Source organism: Aquarana catesbeiana, linkage group LG01, assembly GCF_042186555.1.
Source record: "Aquarana catesbeiana isolate 2022-GZ linkage group LG01, ASM4218655v1, whole genome shotgun sequence".
Lineage (NCBI taxonomy): Eukaryota > Metazoa > Chordata > Amphibia > Anura > Ranidae > Aquarana > Aquarana catesbeiana.
This window is the reverse complement of record NC_133324.1, coordinates 149,033,515-149,053,172: the sequence shown is the minus strand read 5'-3', so window position 1 is coordinate 149,053,172 and position 19,658 is coordinate 149,033,515. Positions and strand designations below refer to the sequence as shown.

Here is a 19,658-nt window from a genome sequence, read left to right as displayed (position 1 = left end):
CAGCAAGTGAAATGCATGCTCAATCGGATTCAGGCCAGGTGATTGACTTGGCCATTGCACAACATTCCTCTTCTTTCCCTTAAAAAACTCTTTGGTTGCTTTCGCAGTATGCTTCGGGTCATTGTCCATCTGCACTGTGAAGCGTCGTCCAATGAGTTCTGAAGCAATTGCTGAATATGAGCAGATAATATAGCCCGAAACACTTCAGAATTCATCCTGCTGCTTATGTCAGCAGTCACATCATCAATAAACACAAGAGAACCAGTTCCATTGGCAGCCATACATGCCCACGTCATGACACTACCACCACCATGCTTCACTGATGAGGTGGTATGCTTTGGATCATGAGCAGTTCCTTTCCTTCTCCATACTCTTCTCTTCCCATCACTATGGTACAAGTTGATCTTGGTCTCATCTGTCCATAGGATGTTGTTCCAGAACTGTGAAGGCTTTTTTAGATGTTGTTTGGCAAACTCTAATCGAGCCTTCCTGTTTTTGAGGCTCACCAATGGTTTACATCTTGTGGTGAACCCTCTGTATTCAATCTGGTGAAGTCTTCTCTTGATTGCTGACTTTGACACACATATACCTACCTCCTGGAGAGTGTTCTTGATCTGGCCAACTGTTGTGAAGGGCGTTTTCTTCACCAGGGAAAGAATTCTTTGGTCATCCACCACAGTTGTTTTCCATGGTCTTCCAGGTTTTTTGGTGTTGCTGAGCTCACCGGTGCGTTCTTTCTTTTTAAGGATGTTCCAAACAGTTGATTTGGCCAAACCTAATGTTTTTGCTATCTCTCTGGATGGGGTTGTTTTGTTTTTTCAGACTAATGATGGCTTGTTTCACTGATAGTGACAGCTCTTTGGATCTCGTATTGAGAGTTGACAACAACAGATTCCAAAAGCAAATACCACACTTGAAATGAACTCTGGACCTTTTATCTGCTCCTTGTAAATGGGATAATGAGGGAATAGCACACACCTGGCCATGGAACAGCTGAGCAGCCAATTGTACCATTACTTTTGGTCCCTTAAAAAGTGGGAGGCACATATACAAACTGTTGTAATTCCTACACCATTCACCTGATTTGGATGTAAATACCCTCAAATAAAGCTGAAAGTCTGCAGTTAAAGCACATCTTGTTTGTTTCATTTCAAATCCATTGTGGCGGTGTATAGAACCAAAAAGATTAGAATTGTGTCAATGTTCCAATATTTATGAACCTGACTGTATGGTTTTGGTAAATCTGAAGACAAAAATCTGCATAAAATCTAATAGTGTTTATGGGGTCTAAGATACAGATTTTAAACCCAATTATATTACTGACCTTTTGCCAATTAACCTAATCAGTTGCAAACTGTTCTTCAAGCTCTTCCTTGTTAATAACACTTATCACCACTCAGCTTTTTGTTGCCCTAGGCCAACTTATTTTTAGATGTGCTGCTGCCATCAATTTTAAAATGACACTGTTTTTTTCTTAACTGGTACATTTTTCCAGTTTATACATTTGCTATGTTTTCTATTGTGAAAAAAATATGGGTTTATGAGATTTGCAAATCACTGCATTCTGTTTTTATGTAGATTTTACACAACGTTCCAACTTTTTTGGAATTGGGGTTTTACATACTGTTTTACCTGCATATATTTGTGAATCTGTTCAGCGCTTTTGTGATTCACATATCTCTGCTAAATTGCATGGCCAGAGGGTAACAGTACTCTTTACTACTGGTGCTGTTTCTGCCACTGGCCTACTTATAGATTATGAATGAGTATTATCATACTTCATCTCCCCTCTCTAGTATGTTACCTAACCACATCCTCTGACTGTCCAAAATATGTTAGACTGATTGGATTATTGTACTTGAACAGGCCCTGATAGGATTACAGTTGGGGTAAAGAGTTTATTTTTGCCTGGAGCTCGACTTTAAAATACAGACAACACTGATTTTTAAGTTATTGAGGTTTTCATTCATACCAGCCTCAATTGTGACTTCGGGACTTTTACTGTCTTCATCCGTTGAGGCGTCATAGTCATCATTCTTTATGTCGCTGACAGGAACAGTGTCAAATGGAATAGAACTGTTGCTGTTGGGAATAAAGTATAGACCAAGGAAAATTAAAAGTAACACACAGATAACATTACTCATGTCTTTTTGTAATTCATTCCATTGTAAAGGTAAGAGCACACTTTCCACATCAGTTTTTGATAAGAATTTAAGCAATACTTTGTGTTGACAGGAAACTGCAGCACAGTTCATGTCTTTTTCTATTCACATAATTTCGTAAATGTTGGCATTATCTGTCTTCATTTACATCTCAACATTTGGCAGGTTGATCCTGCTGGTTTCAATCATAGTTGACAGTAAGCAGAATAAAGGACAACTCTGATGAAAGTTAAAAATATATTGTAATTGTTATGCCATGTTTAAACACATTTTTATAATTCTGTATCCATTCTTGAAGATGGGATGGCTGCTAAAAGGAACAGAGTGAATAGTATTTACATGTCCATCACTGAGTGATAAACCTAAATATAATTTACCTAAATTAGAAAAATACTATTTTGTGCACAAACACTAATTGTAATTTTAGCATACTGTTCTTTCTTACTGTTAAAATTGTACTTTTTAAAAGAAAATATTTTCAATGCAATTCATATATTTGGCTTCAAACATCACTGTATTACTGCATTAATTATAGGGACTTGGCAATTTATGTATCCATAATGCTACTTGTCACGAATCTAAGGTACAGTTTACTGTGATAAGGTGTGACCTGTCATAATGAAAGGGGCACATCTGTACAGCAATCGTGACTGCAGCAGCTTGAAGGAGCTCCGCATGAACTGGGGAAACTTGCTGGCTTTATTAGCTTTTCTGTGCCTGTATGACTCTTCCACCTACTTCTAATAGGTTTGGAATACCCCTTCTACTCATCTAGTAACATGGTTCTTCTGAATACTAAAGCCAAAGGTAAACCTAGCCATTAAGTCCCTAGCACATGCAACCAAGATGGCCGACAACCAGTTTCGGGACCCTGCTAATAAGGAAAACTCAAACCACAACATGGAGCCTGCTGTCTCCCAGCACATAGACTCAGTCCCTACTTGTCCAGACCACAGTGTAATTTGCACAAGTTTGAAACTATGCTTCAAAAACCCTGGACAAATTGTCTCCGAAGATCACTCACTATCTAAGGAACTGTAGGAACTGGGCCACAGGACTTCACATCCTGCCTTTCAGACACCTCTAAGATTATCAAAAATCACCAAGAATAAATATAACTCTCAAATCAGAAAGAATCTTCCTAAAAGACAAACTCAAAGATTTGGAGAATAGGGACTGCAGATCAAACCTGGGAATCAGGGGCGTAATGAGACTACAAGCGATTTACAATCAACATTTGGAGCACTGTTCCAAAAACTTGCGCCTGATCTACCTATCGATCGTTTAGAAATTGCTCACATCCATGGGGCTCTGACCAAGAAACCTGGCAAAGGTCCTCCACATGATTGAATAGTAAAGATGCACTATTACCATTCAAAAGAATGTCTATTGCGGGCTGCAAGAAAATCTCCTTCTCTGATTTAGCTGATTCTTTAGAGAGGGTCCCCTGCGGGGAGCCAAGCAGAGCCCCCAGCCCGGTGGGGGGACCAGGACACACGGAGGAGAGGAGTTGGTGACACTGCACAGCATGTAGTCGCTGGTGTTGCTGGACGCCCCTGTGGGGAAGGGAGCGTGCCAGACTGGACAGAAGGGATGGAGAAACCATTACGGAAGAAGTAGCAACTAAGCGGAAGACAACTGGGCGATCGACTGTGAGTGGAACATGGACTGTCGATCAAGTGAGTGAAAGCCCAGGGGAAGGGTACTACCAGAGGCTGAGGGATGTTGGTACGCAAGTCAGTGCGACAGGTGGTGATGGCCTGTGACTTTGGGTTCAACAATGCCCCGGGATTCCAATCAGTCATGCGGGAGGAATTATTCAGAGTAATGTCTTCCTTAGCTCAACTTGGAAGTACTACACAGACAGGAAGTAGTGGTGAAAAGGTGGCAGTAAAGCTCCAAGCACATATAGAGATACAGATTGTTCTAAAAAGTTCTGCAGGTGAAGAAGTTATTCAGAGTGACTCTTTACCATATATTCTCTAGTAAATCTACTTCTGTTTTCCCACCGAAGAAGTCATTCAGAGTGACTTCTCATAGTCCGCATTGTTCTAAGACTTTGCATGAGAAGGCAAAGGAAAGATTATAAAGCAGCAAAAGAGCATCTCAGAAAACCCTTCTCCTATCCCAGTTCATGTTATACCAATAAAAGCAAGAGAAAATTACAATATGGACTGTTTTCTATTTCTATGGGCTGCGATGGGCTAGATGGCAAATGTGAATTACGGATAGAACACACAAATTGCAGCTCCTTCGGGGGTAGTGCGCTATACCCATTATCCCCTATTATTTATTTACCCTGATTTTATCTGCTCCCTACATCCTACATTCTTATATCCTAATCATACATTACAGTGCACAAGCATAGTATTCATAGACCTTGGGTTATAGGCTTCTACCTTCAGGCGATTGGACACTGGCAAAGATTTCAAGGACATGCCCCCTGTACCCCCCTATAACCATACCACACACTGTGAATGCTCAGTTTTTTGCTTGCTCCTAAAGTAATGAACCACTTTTCCATTATGGAGAAATCACTCTTGGCCCAACTAGTTTAAAATTGTATTACTTTATTGTTTTATCTTTGGATTCTTCAACTCTTCAATCATCTCCTTCACTACCCTCTAATATTAATAATAGTAGCAGTGCATCCGGATCAGCACAACCTCAGCAAAACCCTGGGAGCTGTATCCAGACCTTACACATACCTTACTGCCTGTAATTTTGCTTTGGGCACTGGATCCTTTCATGCCCCCATTACACCAGATTGGTGGGAGTTTTCTGGGCTTTCAGACACCAACTCGACTAACAAATAGAGAGGAGTCCTGACTGCATTTCCAAAAATCTTTCCAATTTGCTTGCAACACAGACATAGGTTACTCCTCAGGACACCCATTATCTACAGTGATGCTTCTTTCAAACATGGCCTGTTAGATGTCTGACGTGAAACCCAACCCATGGAGCAAAACTACAGATCCTCCTCGTTTAACGATTTACCTGTTTAATGACCGCTCGGACTTACAACCAGCTCTCCCGACCCAAGCAATGCACTGTACATCATTGTATTGTACAGTACAGTACAGAATTTTTGTGTTCTATTTTTGTGTTCTGCAAATTAAAACAATATCGGGTTGGAGTCTTGTGTTTAGACTTTTTTTTTGCAGAATACAGTACAGTACAGTAGTTCAAAATGCTTAATGTAGCAAGGTCCCGGGGCCCCAGAGGCCTAGTGATGACCTCAAGTGTTAGGGAAAGCTGACATCCTTCTTTGTAGAGTAGGTCACCAAGCATGGTGGGTGTAATGCAAGATGAAATGATGGGTGCCAGTCACTTTTGAATGTGAACAAGAGATTTATTGTCTCTTAACAGAACTGTGGGAGAGGGGGTTAGGGCCAGGACACCCTTTAGTAGATGCAATGATAATTGGCAGACTCTGAGACTTCTATAGGTAGACAGCTATACAGTGGAAGGCCTCCAGTCGGATAGCACATCTGTATAGGTAGGACCGCTGTCTCCTATGGCAACTACCTTGTAACAGTCACTTAAGGTAGTTGTACTTAACTCTTGGTAACACCGAACAGTCCTTTACTTATCTCACAGTATGCCACTGTAGACCTTCACTCACTGAGCTCCCAGTCTCTCGCTAGACTTCCTGATCCCAGTCCTCACTGGATCCCCTGAACTCTTCCACAGCTATCCCTCTGTACACTCCTCAAGCGTCACCCCCGTTATCCTGCTGGGTCCCTGGCTTGGCACTTGCTGATGCTTTCCCACTTCTTCAACGTCCCCGGCTGGTGAGAAGACTGCTCTGGTACTTGCTTCAGCTTACTCACAGTGGTCACTGGTAGTAAGATGGATGGTTCTTTATTGGCGACAGCTTCCTTTCTATCTCCGACCTCACCTGGTTCCCCGTCCGGCTGAACCTTCTCAACTCGGTTGGACTCCAACCCTGAAGTCCCAACCCCACACTGCTTCCTCTGCTCCCGGAGATGCCTCAGGCAGCCCAGCAGCCAGGTGTCCCCGGGATAGACCTCAGGCTTCTGGCCCAGCAGCCCGGGGCGACATAACACACGTCCACCCAAACAGCTATCCAGATGGCACAGAACCCCCATCACCTGACTCTACCCAAATAAATAGGCTCTCCCAGCAGGCCAAGGGACTGAAAGAAACCCCTGCCAATTGGCTGAGACACCCCATTTATTCATGATCTGACCTTGCTAAGCCCTTGTCAATCTAATGTCACCAGCCATAGTGCCACCTAGTGACAGAAGAGAAAAGGTGCAGCAATTCCAGAATTTAGGGAAGAATCAATTGATCTCTAACAATTAACCAATATAATTACCTCCTGGCAAACTAAATTTGTCAGTAACCCTGTCTAAACACCAGGGTGCTACATCAAAATATTAATTGCTTGTGGCTCCTCGTTTAACGACCAATTCGTTTAACAACCTGGTCGTTGGAACGGAACCTGGTCGTTAAGTGAGGAGAGCCTTTATATCCATTTCTGCCACCCACATCAACTAATCCTGTGCAGTGACCATATCTTTCTTGCATTTACTTCTCTCTGTTCTGTTTTTCTTAAAAAAAAATGCTCTACTACAGCATGGTCAGAACATGACCTAGTCAACCTCACTCTAAATTACTTCCTCCCAAAACCTTCAGGCTTTCACTGGGGCCAGTGATTCCTAGCTTAGTGACCCTTCTTTTTGTCTTTCTTTAAACAAGGCCTTCCAAGAGCATTTCACCCTCAATACTGGAAGCGTAGCTTCTCAGATAAGAAGCCCACAAAACTACTATTAGAAACCATTTTATCCAAATTGCAACTCAAAAGAAGAGACTTTGCATTGAAAATATTGCTCAACTAGTGTCTGCGTACCAACTTCTTCAAGCTCAATTTAAACTTTTCTCATCCACAACTCCTATAAAACAACTTAATGCTTTTAGACTTGAGCTCAACCTTCCATTTTCTTACCAAGTGGAGAAACAAATATGATGGTTGAAACTTAAATATTACCTAAAAGGTAACAAACCTTAGCCTGTTAGCTCGATGTTTCAGTTAACATGACATGTCTTTCATACTAATAAAACTCAAACATGTGAACGGATCCTTGACAAGCAACCCATTAAAAATAATTTATATCTTTCATTCCCACATGTCCGATATCTACTCAAATAATAAACAACTCTTTAACTTCCACAAAGGTGACTCACTACTAGAGTCCATCACATTGCCAACTATTCTAACTTCCTATGTAGATCATTTAGAAACTCAATTTAGAAGCTCCTTAACCACTTCCATACCGCTGAACCTCATATGACATCCTGGGCTTTCAGTGGGGTTTTTTTTCAGGCGGCGATTCCCTGCACCGTAAGAACAATCAACCGCTTGACATTCTTAAAGGCTGCAAGAGGGGACATTCCCCCCTCCTGCTGCACTTCGGTGCTTCTACCGGCTCGACCGTGCGATCGGCGAGCAGGAGAAGGAATCCGCCGTCGCCGGAAGTTAACCATAGAGAAAACTGAGGGCCAGATGGTCCCCAGCAGTCTCTTTGACTGTCGGAGGCCTCGCCGCGACATTATGTCGCGTTCGTGCCAGCGGAAGTAAACAACGCTGGGGATTCGGCTGGAAATTCTGAGATCCTTTATTTTTTGATCTCAGGTTTTCCAGCCTGGAGGAGACCCCACATCTCTCCATAAAGAGGACCTGTCATGCCCTATTCCCATTACAAGGGATGTTTACATTCCTTGTAATGGGAATAAAAGTGATCAAAAAAATAAAAATAATTAAAGTGAAAGCGTAAAAATAAAAAAAATTAAATAAAATAAAAAAAAAACCTAAAGTGCCCCATCCCTGCGTGCTCGCACGCAGAAGCGAACGCATACATAGGTCACGTCCGCATATGTAAACGACGTTCAAACCACAAATGTGAGGAATCACCGCGAACATTAGAGCAAGAGCAATAATTCTATTCCAAGACCTCCTCTGTAACTCTAAACAGGTAACCTGTAAAAAAATGTAAAACATGTTTTTTTAAGTACCGAAGTTTGGCGCCATTCTACGAGTGTGCGCAATTTTAAAGTGTGACATATGAGGTATCTATTTACTCTGCGTTATATCATCTGTCACATTATACAAAACGTTACTGTTTTGTTTTTTTCTATTCATGAAAGTGTTTTTTTTCCAAAAAAAAATCAACCATTTTATTTCCTAGGATCTCTGCTAAAAATGATATTATATATATATATATATATATATATATATATATATATATATATATATACACACACATTTTTTAGCAGAGACCATAGGGAATAATATATATATATATTTAATGTTTAGCAGAGACCGTAGGGAATAATATATATATTATATATATATATATATATATATATATATATATATATATATATATATATATATATATATATATAATATATATATATATATGTTTGAGGGTTCTGAGTAATTTTCTAGCAAAGAAATTATGATTTTTACATGTAGGAGGAGGAGTGCTGGAATTTGTGCAGTATGGAAGTGGTTAAGGTTCAAATTGCTATTGAAGCATTAAAACCCAATAAAAATCTGGCCCCAAAGGGTTTTTTTTTGCCTTAATCTGGATCAACTGTGGGTATAGGATAGTGTATACAGAGATTTTCTATTTGTGTGTGGTTGTTTTTCTGTGTTTGTTGAACCGGATGGACTTCTTTGTTTTTTTTCACCAGATTAACTATGTAACCATGTTGCTTTCCCTTCTGAAGATAGACACTGACTGTCTTCTGTGCCATCTTACAGACACCAGCAGTGACTGTATACGTTTTACTGCGTGTTAATGCTTGCATTATTCTTGTTCTTCCTTTTTTCTTCTCTTTCAGATGTTCCAGGAAGAGAGTATTCACTTGTAATATTTGGATTAATTTCTTAATTTGTTTAATATTTTGAAATCATAGAATTAGATGGGGAATATCATGTTACACATGCATTGTCTGTTTGCCTTCAATAATTTTGCGCCCACCCCACTCTGTAGCTAGGTCATGCTCTATGTAGTTAACCCCACCCTTCTTCATGCATTAGCTGCCATTCACCACATGTACTGTATTCTGCTGGAGCTGGGCACACTATAATTTTTTTACTTATCTGATGTTTATCTGTTATGATCTGTACAAGTTTTTGGGTAAAACCTTTCAACAATCTGCAAGATGTCATTTGGATCGAATCACTGTCTGCCAAGCTACTGAGACTGTAAGTTAAGCAGTCTCACCACAACTGGATCAGTTATAGAGATCACACTTTCTCTGCTTAGATTGCAGAAGCAGAACAGTAATAATCTATAAAAAATGACAACACTTGCAATGACAAACATCTAGCAGATGTTTATGATTGCTTTAATTTTTTTTCCAAATTTATGTTTGCTCAGACTGGAAAAAAAAGAGTAAAAGTACAAAGCTTACCTTTTTTCTGGCACTCTCTTGTGAGACTGTGACAACTTCTCATTGAGACTCCTTATCTTAGCTTTTTTTTCATTGAGCACACAGGTAAATCGAGTATAGAGATCTTGCTCTAATTCTTCCTTACTGCTCACACATTTCTCAAGCCTGAAAAGGAAAATAATGCTTTGTATTCATCAAATGTATTTGGTATTATAAATAATTCACTACAAATCATCTGCTTGACAAAGTTTAAAAAACACAGAGCCAGTACTTTCCAATTTCACTATTTTAATGCAATGCTTAACTCAATACAAAACCTATGTTTTCCTTTAGGTCAATTTTTTATCATCATCTATGTCCCTATAAGGGAGATTTACCCATACTTCCTGTCAATAAAAGAAGTTATAAAAAGTCCTTCCCAACAGAACAACAGACAAAAACAAAAGCGCATTATTAGTGCAGTCAGGAAAAGTTAGAACCTTTCGACACCATTATTTTGTTGTCTGTCCCTTTTGTCCTGCTAGCAACTGTTCTCTCCATTTTCTGCATAGGAATCCCAGGGACAGGAAGTGATGGAAACATCTCCCCAATGGGGTAACAGAGAGAAATCAAAACCTGATAGAAAGCTTAACTCTTTCTTTATCTACAAAAAACTAAAATGGCAACTTTGACTGGAGTTAGGCTTTAAAGAGTAACTCCACTTTTGTTGAGAAAAAAATATTCCCCTCTGGGAGATCTATGTCCATTGCAAGCATTTTAAAAAACAATGTTGCAGATTCCTGCATTTATTATTCTGAAAAAATCATTGTTTGTCTGTGTCCATGTAGTAAGTGAACCTGTATGGGAGTGGTTTCATGATTATTGATCAGCTGCTGCACCTACAGGGCTCTAATAAGGCAAGGGTCTGCATCCCTTTAAACTTGATTTCCTATGGGGAGTATCACACCAAAAATAACATTTTGTTGCAGTTGATGCCAAAAATCTGACTTGTATCTTAGTTCAAACTTTTGGGAAAATCAGTTAGCCAATCACACAAGCAGGAAATTACATTTCTGGAGGCTCCCTGTACACATTCTGTGTACAGAACACCTCCAGGTAGCCATGTTGCATTGCATTTTACAGAAAATGACAGAGCTGCAGATTGAAAAGGAAAGGTCATTTTTAATAACATTCAATCACAATATGACCTGAGTCGCAATTGTATATGCATTATTATTATATGCAATGTTTCCCCCCATGAAAGTGGAGTTACTATAACTAATGAACCTTGTCCTATTTCACATAGAAACATTTTTTAGAAAAATAGGATGTGTGTGATTAGAGAGAAAAAAATGACATGATACATTATGTGAAAGTAAGACAATGCTTCTCTCTGGGGGGGGTGTTCGGTTCATCCCTACTAATTTACATAACCACTTCTTTTCCCTCTCTAAAGACACAGTTCAGCAAAGGATATTACTATAAACTTGACTCAACATAGAAAAAACATTAATAAAAGAAAAAAAAAACATACTGTTCTTGCATATCAACCCAGTCACTACGCAACCTTTCATTTTCTTTCTGAAGATGTTCATTTCTGCTATGTAATTCTGTTGCAGTGTTTAGGCAATGTGTAATCAATTCTTTGATTATTTCTGCTGGTTCTTTGATCATTTTGAGTTGCAGTGATCCAAGTTTAAACTGAAAAATGCAACAAAAAAACAACAATTAATACAGATCAGTGAACATCAGGAGAAACATTTAAAATGACTAATTTTGCATATAATTTAATACCCCACACCAATACTCTGTTCAGCCAATACTTTGTGACCACTGACAGGTTAAGTGAATAACATTGATTATCTCATTATAAGGGCATCTGAAAGTCGGTGGGATATAATAGGCAACAAGCACACATTTTACCATGGAAGTTTTGTTTCGAAAGCAAAAAAAATGGGCATCGCAGTTTGTTGTGTATGGGGCTGCTTAGCCGCAGACCGGTCAGCGTACCCCATGCTGGCCCATGTTCATAGCCAAAAGTGCCTACAATGGACATGTAAGAATCGGAGCAATGGAAGAAGGTGGCCTGGTCTGATGAAACATGTTTTTTCTAACATCATGTGGATGGCCGGGTGCATGTTCGTCACTTACCTAAGGAAGAGATGGCACCAGGATGCACTATAGGAAGAAGGAAAGCGGGCAGAGACAGTGTGATGCTTCAGGAAATGTTCTGCTGGGAAACCTTGGTCTTGCCATTCATGTGGATGTTACCTGGAATGAACTACCTATCTAAAAAATTTTGCTGACCAAGTAAACCCCTTCATGGAAACGGTATTCCCTGATGGCAGTGGCCAGCAGGATAATGCTCTTGCCACACTGCAAAGAATGGAGGAACACAATAAGTTTAAGGTGTTGAGTTGGCCAAATTCTCCAGATCTCAGTTCAATCAAGCATCTGTGGGTTGTGCTAGAAAAACAAGTCTGATGCATAGAGGCCCCACCTAGCAACTTACAGGACTTAAACAATCTCCTACTGATGGCTTGGTGGCAGATACCAAATCATACCTTCAGAAGTCTAGTGGGGTCCATGCCTCGATGGGTCAGGACTGTTTTGAAAGCAAACAGGGGACCTACTCAATATTAGGTGGGTGGTCATAAAGTTATAGCTGATCGGTGTATATTGCTGAATTACAGTATATGGCAATAAGGGCAATTGCACATGGCTTATTCCAAACCCGCTGCGAAAAGACAAAATAGGAAAAGGGACCTCCATTTTTTACAATGGTAGTAAAAACACAATTATTGGTCAACAGCATGTTCCTGCCACTACAGTTTTTTGTCCAGTGCATTTGTAAAAAGATAGTATTTATGCTAAAATGGCAAAATTACAGTACACTTTACTACATACGAAAACAGTATGCAATGGGGTTGATTTACTAGCACAGGAATGCACAAAATCTGGTCCAGCTCTACATAAAAACCAATAGTTTTTTTTGTCAAGGTTTAATTGAACAAGCTGAAGTTAGAAGCGGATTGGCTACCATGCACAACTGCACCAGATTTTGTACTCTCCAGTTTCAGCCCTCGTTCATACCAAATCCGACTCTGAAATCGTGCAACTTCACTTGAAATGTGACTTTATGTGCAACTTGGCTGACCTATGCACCTGAAATCAGCAAAAATAGTGCAGAAACTTTTTTCAAAACGGTGCAAGATGGTATCGCAGTGATATGAACAGTTCCGTTGCCGACAATAGAGTGTGACTTGTCATGCGATTTGACAGGTCCAGGTCGCACTGTGTGAATGTGGCTTTATAAGTCAACTACAATGAGTGTAATTTATCAAAATCGGAGCAGTCAGAATGGCAATCAATCAACAATCTTTCATTTTTAAAGCTTAAAGTGGAACTAAACCCTCTGCTCTGTTACAGTCAAGGAAGCTGTCATCTTGGCCTCTGCTTGATGTTCAGTTGCCATGGTGCTGCATATGTGATAAGCTGTGACATCAGACATTTGATGGCTTGATAGTTAGGTTAAGAACCTACATAAGCACACTAGAGCTGTAACAGTTATTGTAACTGTTTTGGGAACAGATAAGTCAGTGGGTTTACTTCAACTCTAACTGAGCAAACTGAAGAAAGAAGCGGATTGGTGAATCCAGATTCCGTCTGCACCAGTTTTGAGAAATGACCCTCCTTATTCTTGTGATGGAATATACTGTAAATAAGGTTATAAACCAGTGTTTCTCAACCTTTTTTCAGTCAAAGCCCCCCAGAAAAGTACACTATATTGTCAAAAGTATTGGGACACCTGCCTTTATGCGCACATGAACTTTAATGGCATCCCAGTCTTAGTTCATAGGATTCAATATTGAGTTGACCCACCCTTTGCAGCTATAACAGCTTCAACTCTTCTAGGAAGGCTGTCCACAAGGTTTAGGGGTGTGTCTATGGGAATGTTTGACCATTCTTCCAGAAGCGCATTTGTGACGTCAGGCACTGATGTAGACAAGAAGACCCGGCTTGCAGTCTCCACTCTAATTAATCCCAAAGGTGTTCTATCAGGTTGAGGTTAAGACTCTGTGCAGGCCAGTCAAGTTCCTCCACCCCACTTGCTGATCCATCTCACACACGTAAGGTATCACCGCTAACGTCAGATCATAGGTTATAATTCTAGCACTAGACTTCCTTTGTAAATCTAAAGTGGCAATCTGTAATGGCTTTTAAAGCATCACCTATAGACAACAAAATTTACGTAATTTGTTGCCGTTGCACGGGTGTGCGCAACATGTTTGGTATCTATTTACTCGACATAACCCAATTCTTTTTTAGAATATAAAAGATGTTATGTATTGTGGGTTTTTTTCCATTAAAATTCAAAAAAGTTTATTTTTTTAAAATTGAGTTTGAAAAACCGCTGCGCAAATATCGCGTGCCATTAAAAAATTGCAAAACCCAACAACTTATTCTCTAGGGCCTCGTCTTTAAAAAAATATATATAATGTTTGGGGGTTGCATGTAATTTTCTAACAAAAAAAAATACTGCTTTTCACATGTAAACAAAAAGTGCCAGAAAAAGGCCTGGTCTGGAAGTGGCTACCAGTGCAAGATATACAGTATAGGCAATTAAATAATACTTATGGTGGTTATTATTACAGTTCTTCCAGCTATACAAATGTAGCACTACCTCTGCAAAGGCTGCTGGTAACTGGCTCCACTATTCCTACACAGCCAGGCAACACACATTTTCCACTTACACCCACACACAAGAAGTCAATCCCTTGGCTTTGTTTTTGTTGATTTATGGGGGACAACTTCCTTACTATGTACTAAATCCTGGACTGTTCTTCTTTCTGGACACACTCAGTCTTTAACCGCCTTCCGACCGCCGGTCGTCAATTGACGGCCAGGCGGCGCGGCTCTCGTTGCGGGAGGGCGTCATATGACGTCCTCCCATTTAAACGGGGAATGTGCGCGATCGTGCGCGCGCATCCCTGTTCCTTCGGTGGCGGCGTGTCACGGAGACATCGCTTGCCACCGAGGGGGGTGAACAGCCATTGGACATGGCTGTTTACCACATGATCGGCCGTGATGAAGTAACGGCCGATCACAGATAGGTCCACCCCATTGTGCACGGCGCATGCGCGCGATCGCGAGCGCGCTGCGCGTGCACGTCGGTGACGGAGTGTTCCCGGGAACACTACTCGTCACGGACGCCGGTAAACAGCCATTGGCTGGCTGTTTACCCACGTGATCGGCTGTGATCCATTCACAGCCGATCATAAATGTAAACACAGAGCGGTAACTAGCTGTTACCAGCTCTTCTCTCCTCACACACCGTTTCCAGTGTGAGGAGAGAAGAGCCAGAAGCAGTGAGTTACCGATCTGTGTTCTGTAGTGTCTGCACCAACACCACACCTGTCCCATCGCCCCCCCCCCAATTGTCATCTGTCACCCAACAGTCACCAGTGTCACCCAATAAAGTGCACCTGTCACATAAGGGACTGCCATCAGTGACCGTCAGCGGTGCACCTGTCACCCGTCACAAATCAGTGACCATCAGCGGTGCACCTGTCACCCGTCAGCCATCACCCGTCACCCATCAGTGACCGCCAGCCGTCACCCGTCACCCATCAGTGACCGCCAGCCGTCACCCATCAGTGACCGCCAGCCGTCACCCGTCACCCATCAGTGACCGCCAGCCGTCACCCATCAGTGACCGCCAGCCATCACCCGTCACCCATCAGTGACCGCCAGCGGTGCTCCTGTCACCCGTCACAAATCAGTGACCATCAGCGGTGCACCTGTCACCCGTCAGCCATCACCCGTCACCCATCAGTGACCGCCAGCCGTCACCCATCAGTGACCGCCAGCCGTCACCCATCAGTGACCGCCAGCCATCACCCGTCACCCATCAGTGACCGCCAGCGGTGCTCCTATCACTCGTCACAAATCAGTGACCATCAGCATTGCACCTGTCACCCGTCACAAATCAGTGACCATCAGCGGTGCACCTGTCACCCGTCAGCCATCACCCGTCACCCATCAGTGACCGCCAGCCATCACCCGTCACCCATCAGTGACCGCCACCCGTCACCCATCAGTGACCACCAGCCATCACCCGTTACCCATCACCTGTCACCCATCAGTGACCGCCAGCCATCACCCGTTACCCATCACCTTTTAGTGACCATCACCCATCACCAGAAAGTGTCCGTGGCCTGTCACCCATCAGTGACCATCGCCTGTCACACCGTCATCACCGATCAGTGAACGTCAGCTGCCACCTATCGCACAGCCCATCAGTGACCGTCACCTGCCACCTGTCACACCGCGTCATGTCCAAAAGAGTATTCAGCAGTGAGGAGGCGTTCCAGATCCTCTCCATGACCGATGAGAGCAACGAGGAGTTCTCATCATATTCCAATTTGGATTCTGATTCAAGTTCGGCATTTGAACCAAATAGTGAATCGACAAATGATTCGGAGGAAGAATGGGTCCCTCCCAAAAGGGCACGGCACTCTGGAAACCAGGATTATATTCCCAGGCCCAGTACCAGCGCTGCCACCACCAATAGGCCCCAGGAACAAATTCCCAGGCCCAGTACCATCGCTGCCGCCAGCGTTAAGCCCCGGGAACAAATGCCCAGTACCAGTGCTGCCACCACCAATAGGCCCCAGGAACAAATTCCCAGGCCCAGTACCAGCGCTGCCACCAGCGTTAGGCCCCGGGAACAATTGCCCAGTACCAGCGCTGCCGCCGGCGATAGGCCCCAGGAACAAATGCCCAGACCCAGTACCAGTCCTGCCACATCACGCCTGAGTACCAGCACAGGAAATTCCAATCCAACTACTGGAGTGTCACACCCCCCAAGAGCCAGGGCCTCTACATACATGCCAGATGGTCTTGCCAACCCAATATGGCTGCCTTCCAACTCGGCATCGCCAATTATTCCCCCGTTCACAGCACTGCCAGGTGTGCAGACCAACACCCAAAATTTCTCAGAGATTGATTTCTTTCATATGTTTTTGCCCGACACTATGCTACAATTTATTGTGGACCAGACAAATTTGTATGCCCAGCAATATATTGCCAACAACCCCCAATCATCCTATGCCCGTCCTTTTGAGTGGAGAGATCTGAATTTGGAGGAGTTCAAAATGTTTATGGGCCTCACCCTAAACATGGGGATTACAAAAAAAAATGAAGGACATGCCTATTGGTCCACCCACCCCATCCACAATATGCCCATTTATTCTGCCCTAATGTCCAGGTCCCGATACAAGATGATAATGCGCTTTCTTCACTTCAGCGACAACACCCAGTGCCCTCCCCACAATCATCCAAATTACGACAAGTTATACAAGATTCGCCCACTGATAAATTTCTTTTCTCAACAATTTGCAGAACTCTATGTCCCCGATCAACAAATTTGCGTCGATGAGTCCCTGGTACCCTTTTCAGGCCGGCTAGGAATAAAGCAGTATATTCCTAGCAAAAGGGCCAGATACGGAGTAAAGTTATACAAGCTATGTGAGAGAGCCACGGGATATTTGTATGCATTCCGCATATATGAAGGAAAAGATTCCCAGCTCCAGCCCCCTGAGTGCCCGGCCTACATGGGCACAACTGGAAAGATTGTATAGGACCTGGCATACCCACTTCTAAACAAAGGATATCCCATTTACGTTGACAACTTTTACACCAGCCTGCCCCTTTTCAAACACTTATACATCGCAAAAACCCTGGCCTGTGGAACCTCCAGAAAAAATAGAAAGGGCTTCCCACAATCTTTAGTGAACAAAAAGCTGCGAAGGGGGGAAAGAGCATCATTGAGATGCAACGAAGTGCTGGCCTTGAGGTGGAAGGATAAGAGGGACGTGCACATGATGTCCACCATCCATGAAGACACTGCAATTGTGGTACAAAGAAGACAAGGTCCCATTGAAAAGACAACATGTGTCCAAGATTATAATCTCTACATGGGGGGGTAGATTTTAACGATCAAATGATTCAGCCCTATTTGTCAATCAGGAGGTCCCGATTCTGGTATAAGAAGGTAGCAATTTATCTCATCCATTTTGCCATTTACAATTCCTACGTAGTCTACACCAAATCCATTGAAAGCCCCGCCCCCTTCCTAAAATTCATAGAAGAAGTTGTCACGTCCCTCATCTATCACCAAAGACCCCCCCAAGAAGACCTTCGCTCTGAGGCTGTTTGCCGACTCCATGAGCGCCACTTCCTCTTCAGCATACCACCATCTGAAGCAGGCCGAAGACGGCAAAAAAAATGTCGCGTGTGCACCAAAAGAGGATTTAGAAGAGATACCAGCTACCATTGTCCCCGGTGTCCCTCCCAACCTGGCCTTTGCATTGGTGAATGCTTCCAAATTTATCACACATCCATAAAATATTAGCCCATATTTTTAACCATTTCCCCATTTTCATCATCTGTGCTGACCATTTTCCATTCTTTCCCAAATAACCATGCCACTGCCTTCCATGTGAACTGACCCTGGCCTGTTTTTTGACTATGCCTCTGCCTACCGTTTGGACTGCTTTCATGTGAACTGACCCTGGCCTGTTTTGTGACTATGCCTCTGCCTACCGTTTGGACTGCCTCCACGTGAACTGACCCTGGCCTGTTTTATCAACTACTCTACTGCCTACCGCTTGGACTGCTTACATGTGAACCGACCCTGGCCTGTTTTATGGACTATGCTTTTGCCTACCGCTTGGACTGATCTTTTGCCCTGCTACTGTAGTACACAGGGGTCTCACATATGTGAGGGGCTCCAGAATTGTTTTTCCGGTTGGAGAAAACAATTATTTTTGTTTTCTCCGGGTTTCGGAATTAGGGTCTGGAGTCCGGAGGCTTCATAGAGATTTGGGTGGGTCGAAGCCTCTACCCCTGTGCCCCTGTGCACAGGTCTTACCTGATTGCGGCCCTCAGCCTGCTGCTGACTTACTGCCACCATGCCCATGCCTGTCGCGGTACAATAATGAGTGTCTGCAGTTAACAGTGTACCAGGACCAATATTATGGCTGTGCTGGCTGTCTCTGCCTGGACAATTTCTATGGACTGTGCTGTGCCGACTATAGACAATATTCCTGCCTGCTGCCTGGATAGTTAATATTGCTGTCGCTAAGCACCTCCCTGCCTGCTGCCTGGACCAGTGCTCTCCTCTGTGGATACTACTAAAAGCACAGGTAATGCTTTTTTTTTACCCTTTCTGCAATAGAATTTATTTTGGATTGTAATTCTTGGTATGTGCATGCTATGTGTTAGAAATATGAAGGGTTTTCAAAAATGATAGGTTGCCAGGAAATTATATATGTCATTTATGCTCCTAGAACGCCTGATGGTGCTACTTTGATGTTGGGCCTCTGTATGTGGCCAGGCTGTGTAAAAGTCTCCCACATGTGGTATCGCCATACTCAGGAGGAGTAGCAGAATGTATTTTGGGGTGTCATCTTTGCTACGTACATGCTATGTGTTGGAAATATCTGATAAATTGACAACTTTGTGTAAAAAAAAATGCGTTTTCATTTTTTTCCACATTTTCCAAAAACTTTTGGAAAAAAATGAACCGTTCAAAAGACTCATTATGCCTCATAGATTATACGTTGAGGTGTTTGCTTTCCAAAATGGGGTCATTTTGGGTGCAATTCCATTGTCCTGGTGCTCCAGGGCCTTCAAAAATGCAATAGGTGGTTGAGAAATGAGATGTGTCATTTATGCTCGTAGATCGCCTGATGGTGCTACTTCAATATTGGGCCTTTGTATGTGGCCACGCTGTGTAAAAGTCTCACGCATGTGGTATCGCTATACTCAGGAGGAGTAGCAGAATGTATTTTGGGGTGTCATCTTTGCTACGTACATGCTATGTGTTGGAAATATCTGATAAATAGACAACTTTGTGTAAAAAAAAATGTGTTTTCATTTTTTTCCACATTTTCCAAAAACTTCTGGAAAAAAAAGAACCGTTCAAAAGACTCATTATGCCTCATAGATTATACGTTGGGGTGTTTGCTTTCCAAAATGGGGTCATTTTGGGGGCAATTCCATTGTCCTGGTGCTCCAGGGCCT

The 19,658-nt window shown here is 42.6% G+C and overlaps 1 protein-coding gene across 1 annotated transcript in view; it reads right to left on the bottom strand.

Moving 5' to 3' along the window:
* The window catches only part of XRCC4 (X-ray repair cross complementing 4), a 620,495-nt gene that overhangs the window by 278,392 nt on the left and 322,445 nt on the right, over nt 1–19,658 (bottom strand). Inside the window, exons 4-6 of the mRNA XM_073624458.1 lie at nt 11,104–11,270; nt 9,612–9,755; nt 1,973–2,082 (exon numbers count right to left, since the gene is read on the bottom strand). Of these exons, the coding sequence (XP_073480559.1) occupies nt 1,973–2,082; nt 9,612–9,755; nt 11,104–11,270 (421 nt within the window). The remainder of the gene's footprint in view (nt 1–1,972; nt 2,083–9,611; nt 9,756–11,103; nt 11,271–19,658) is intronic.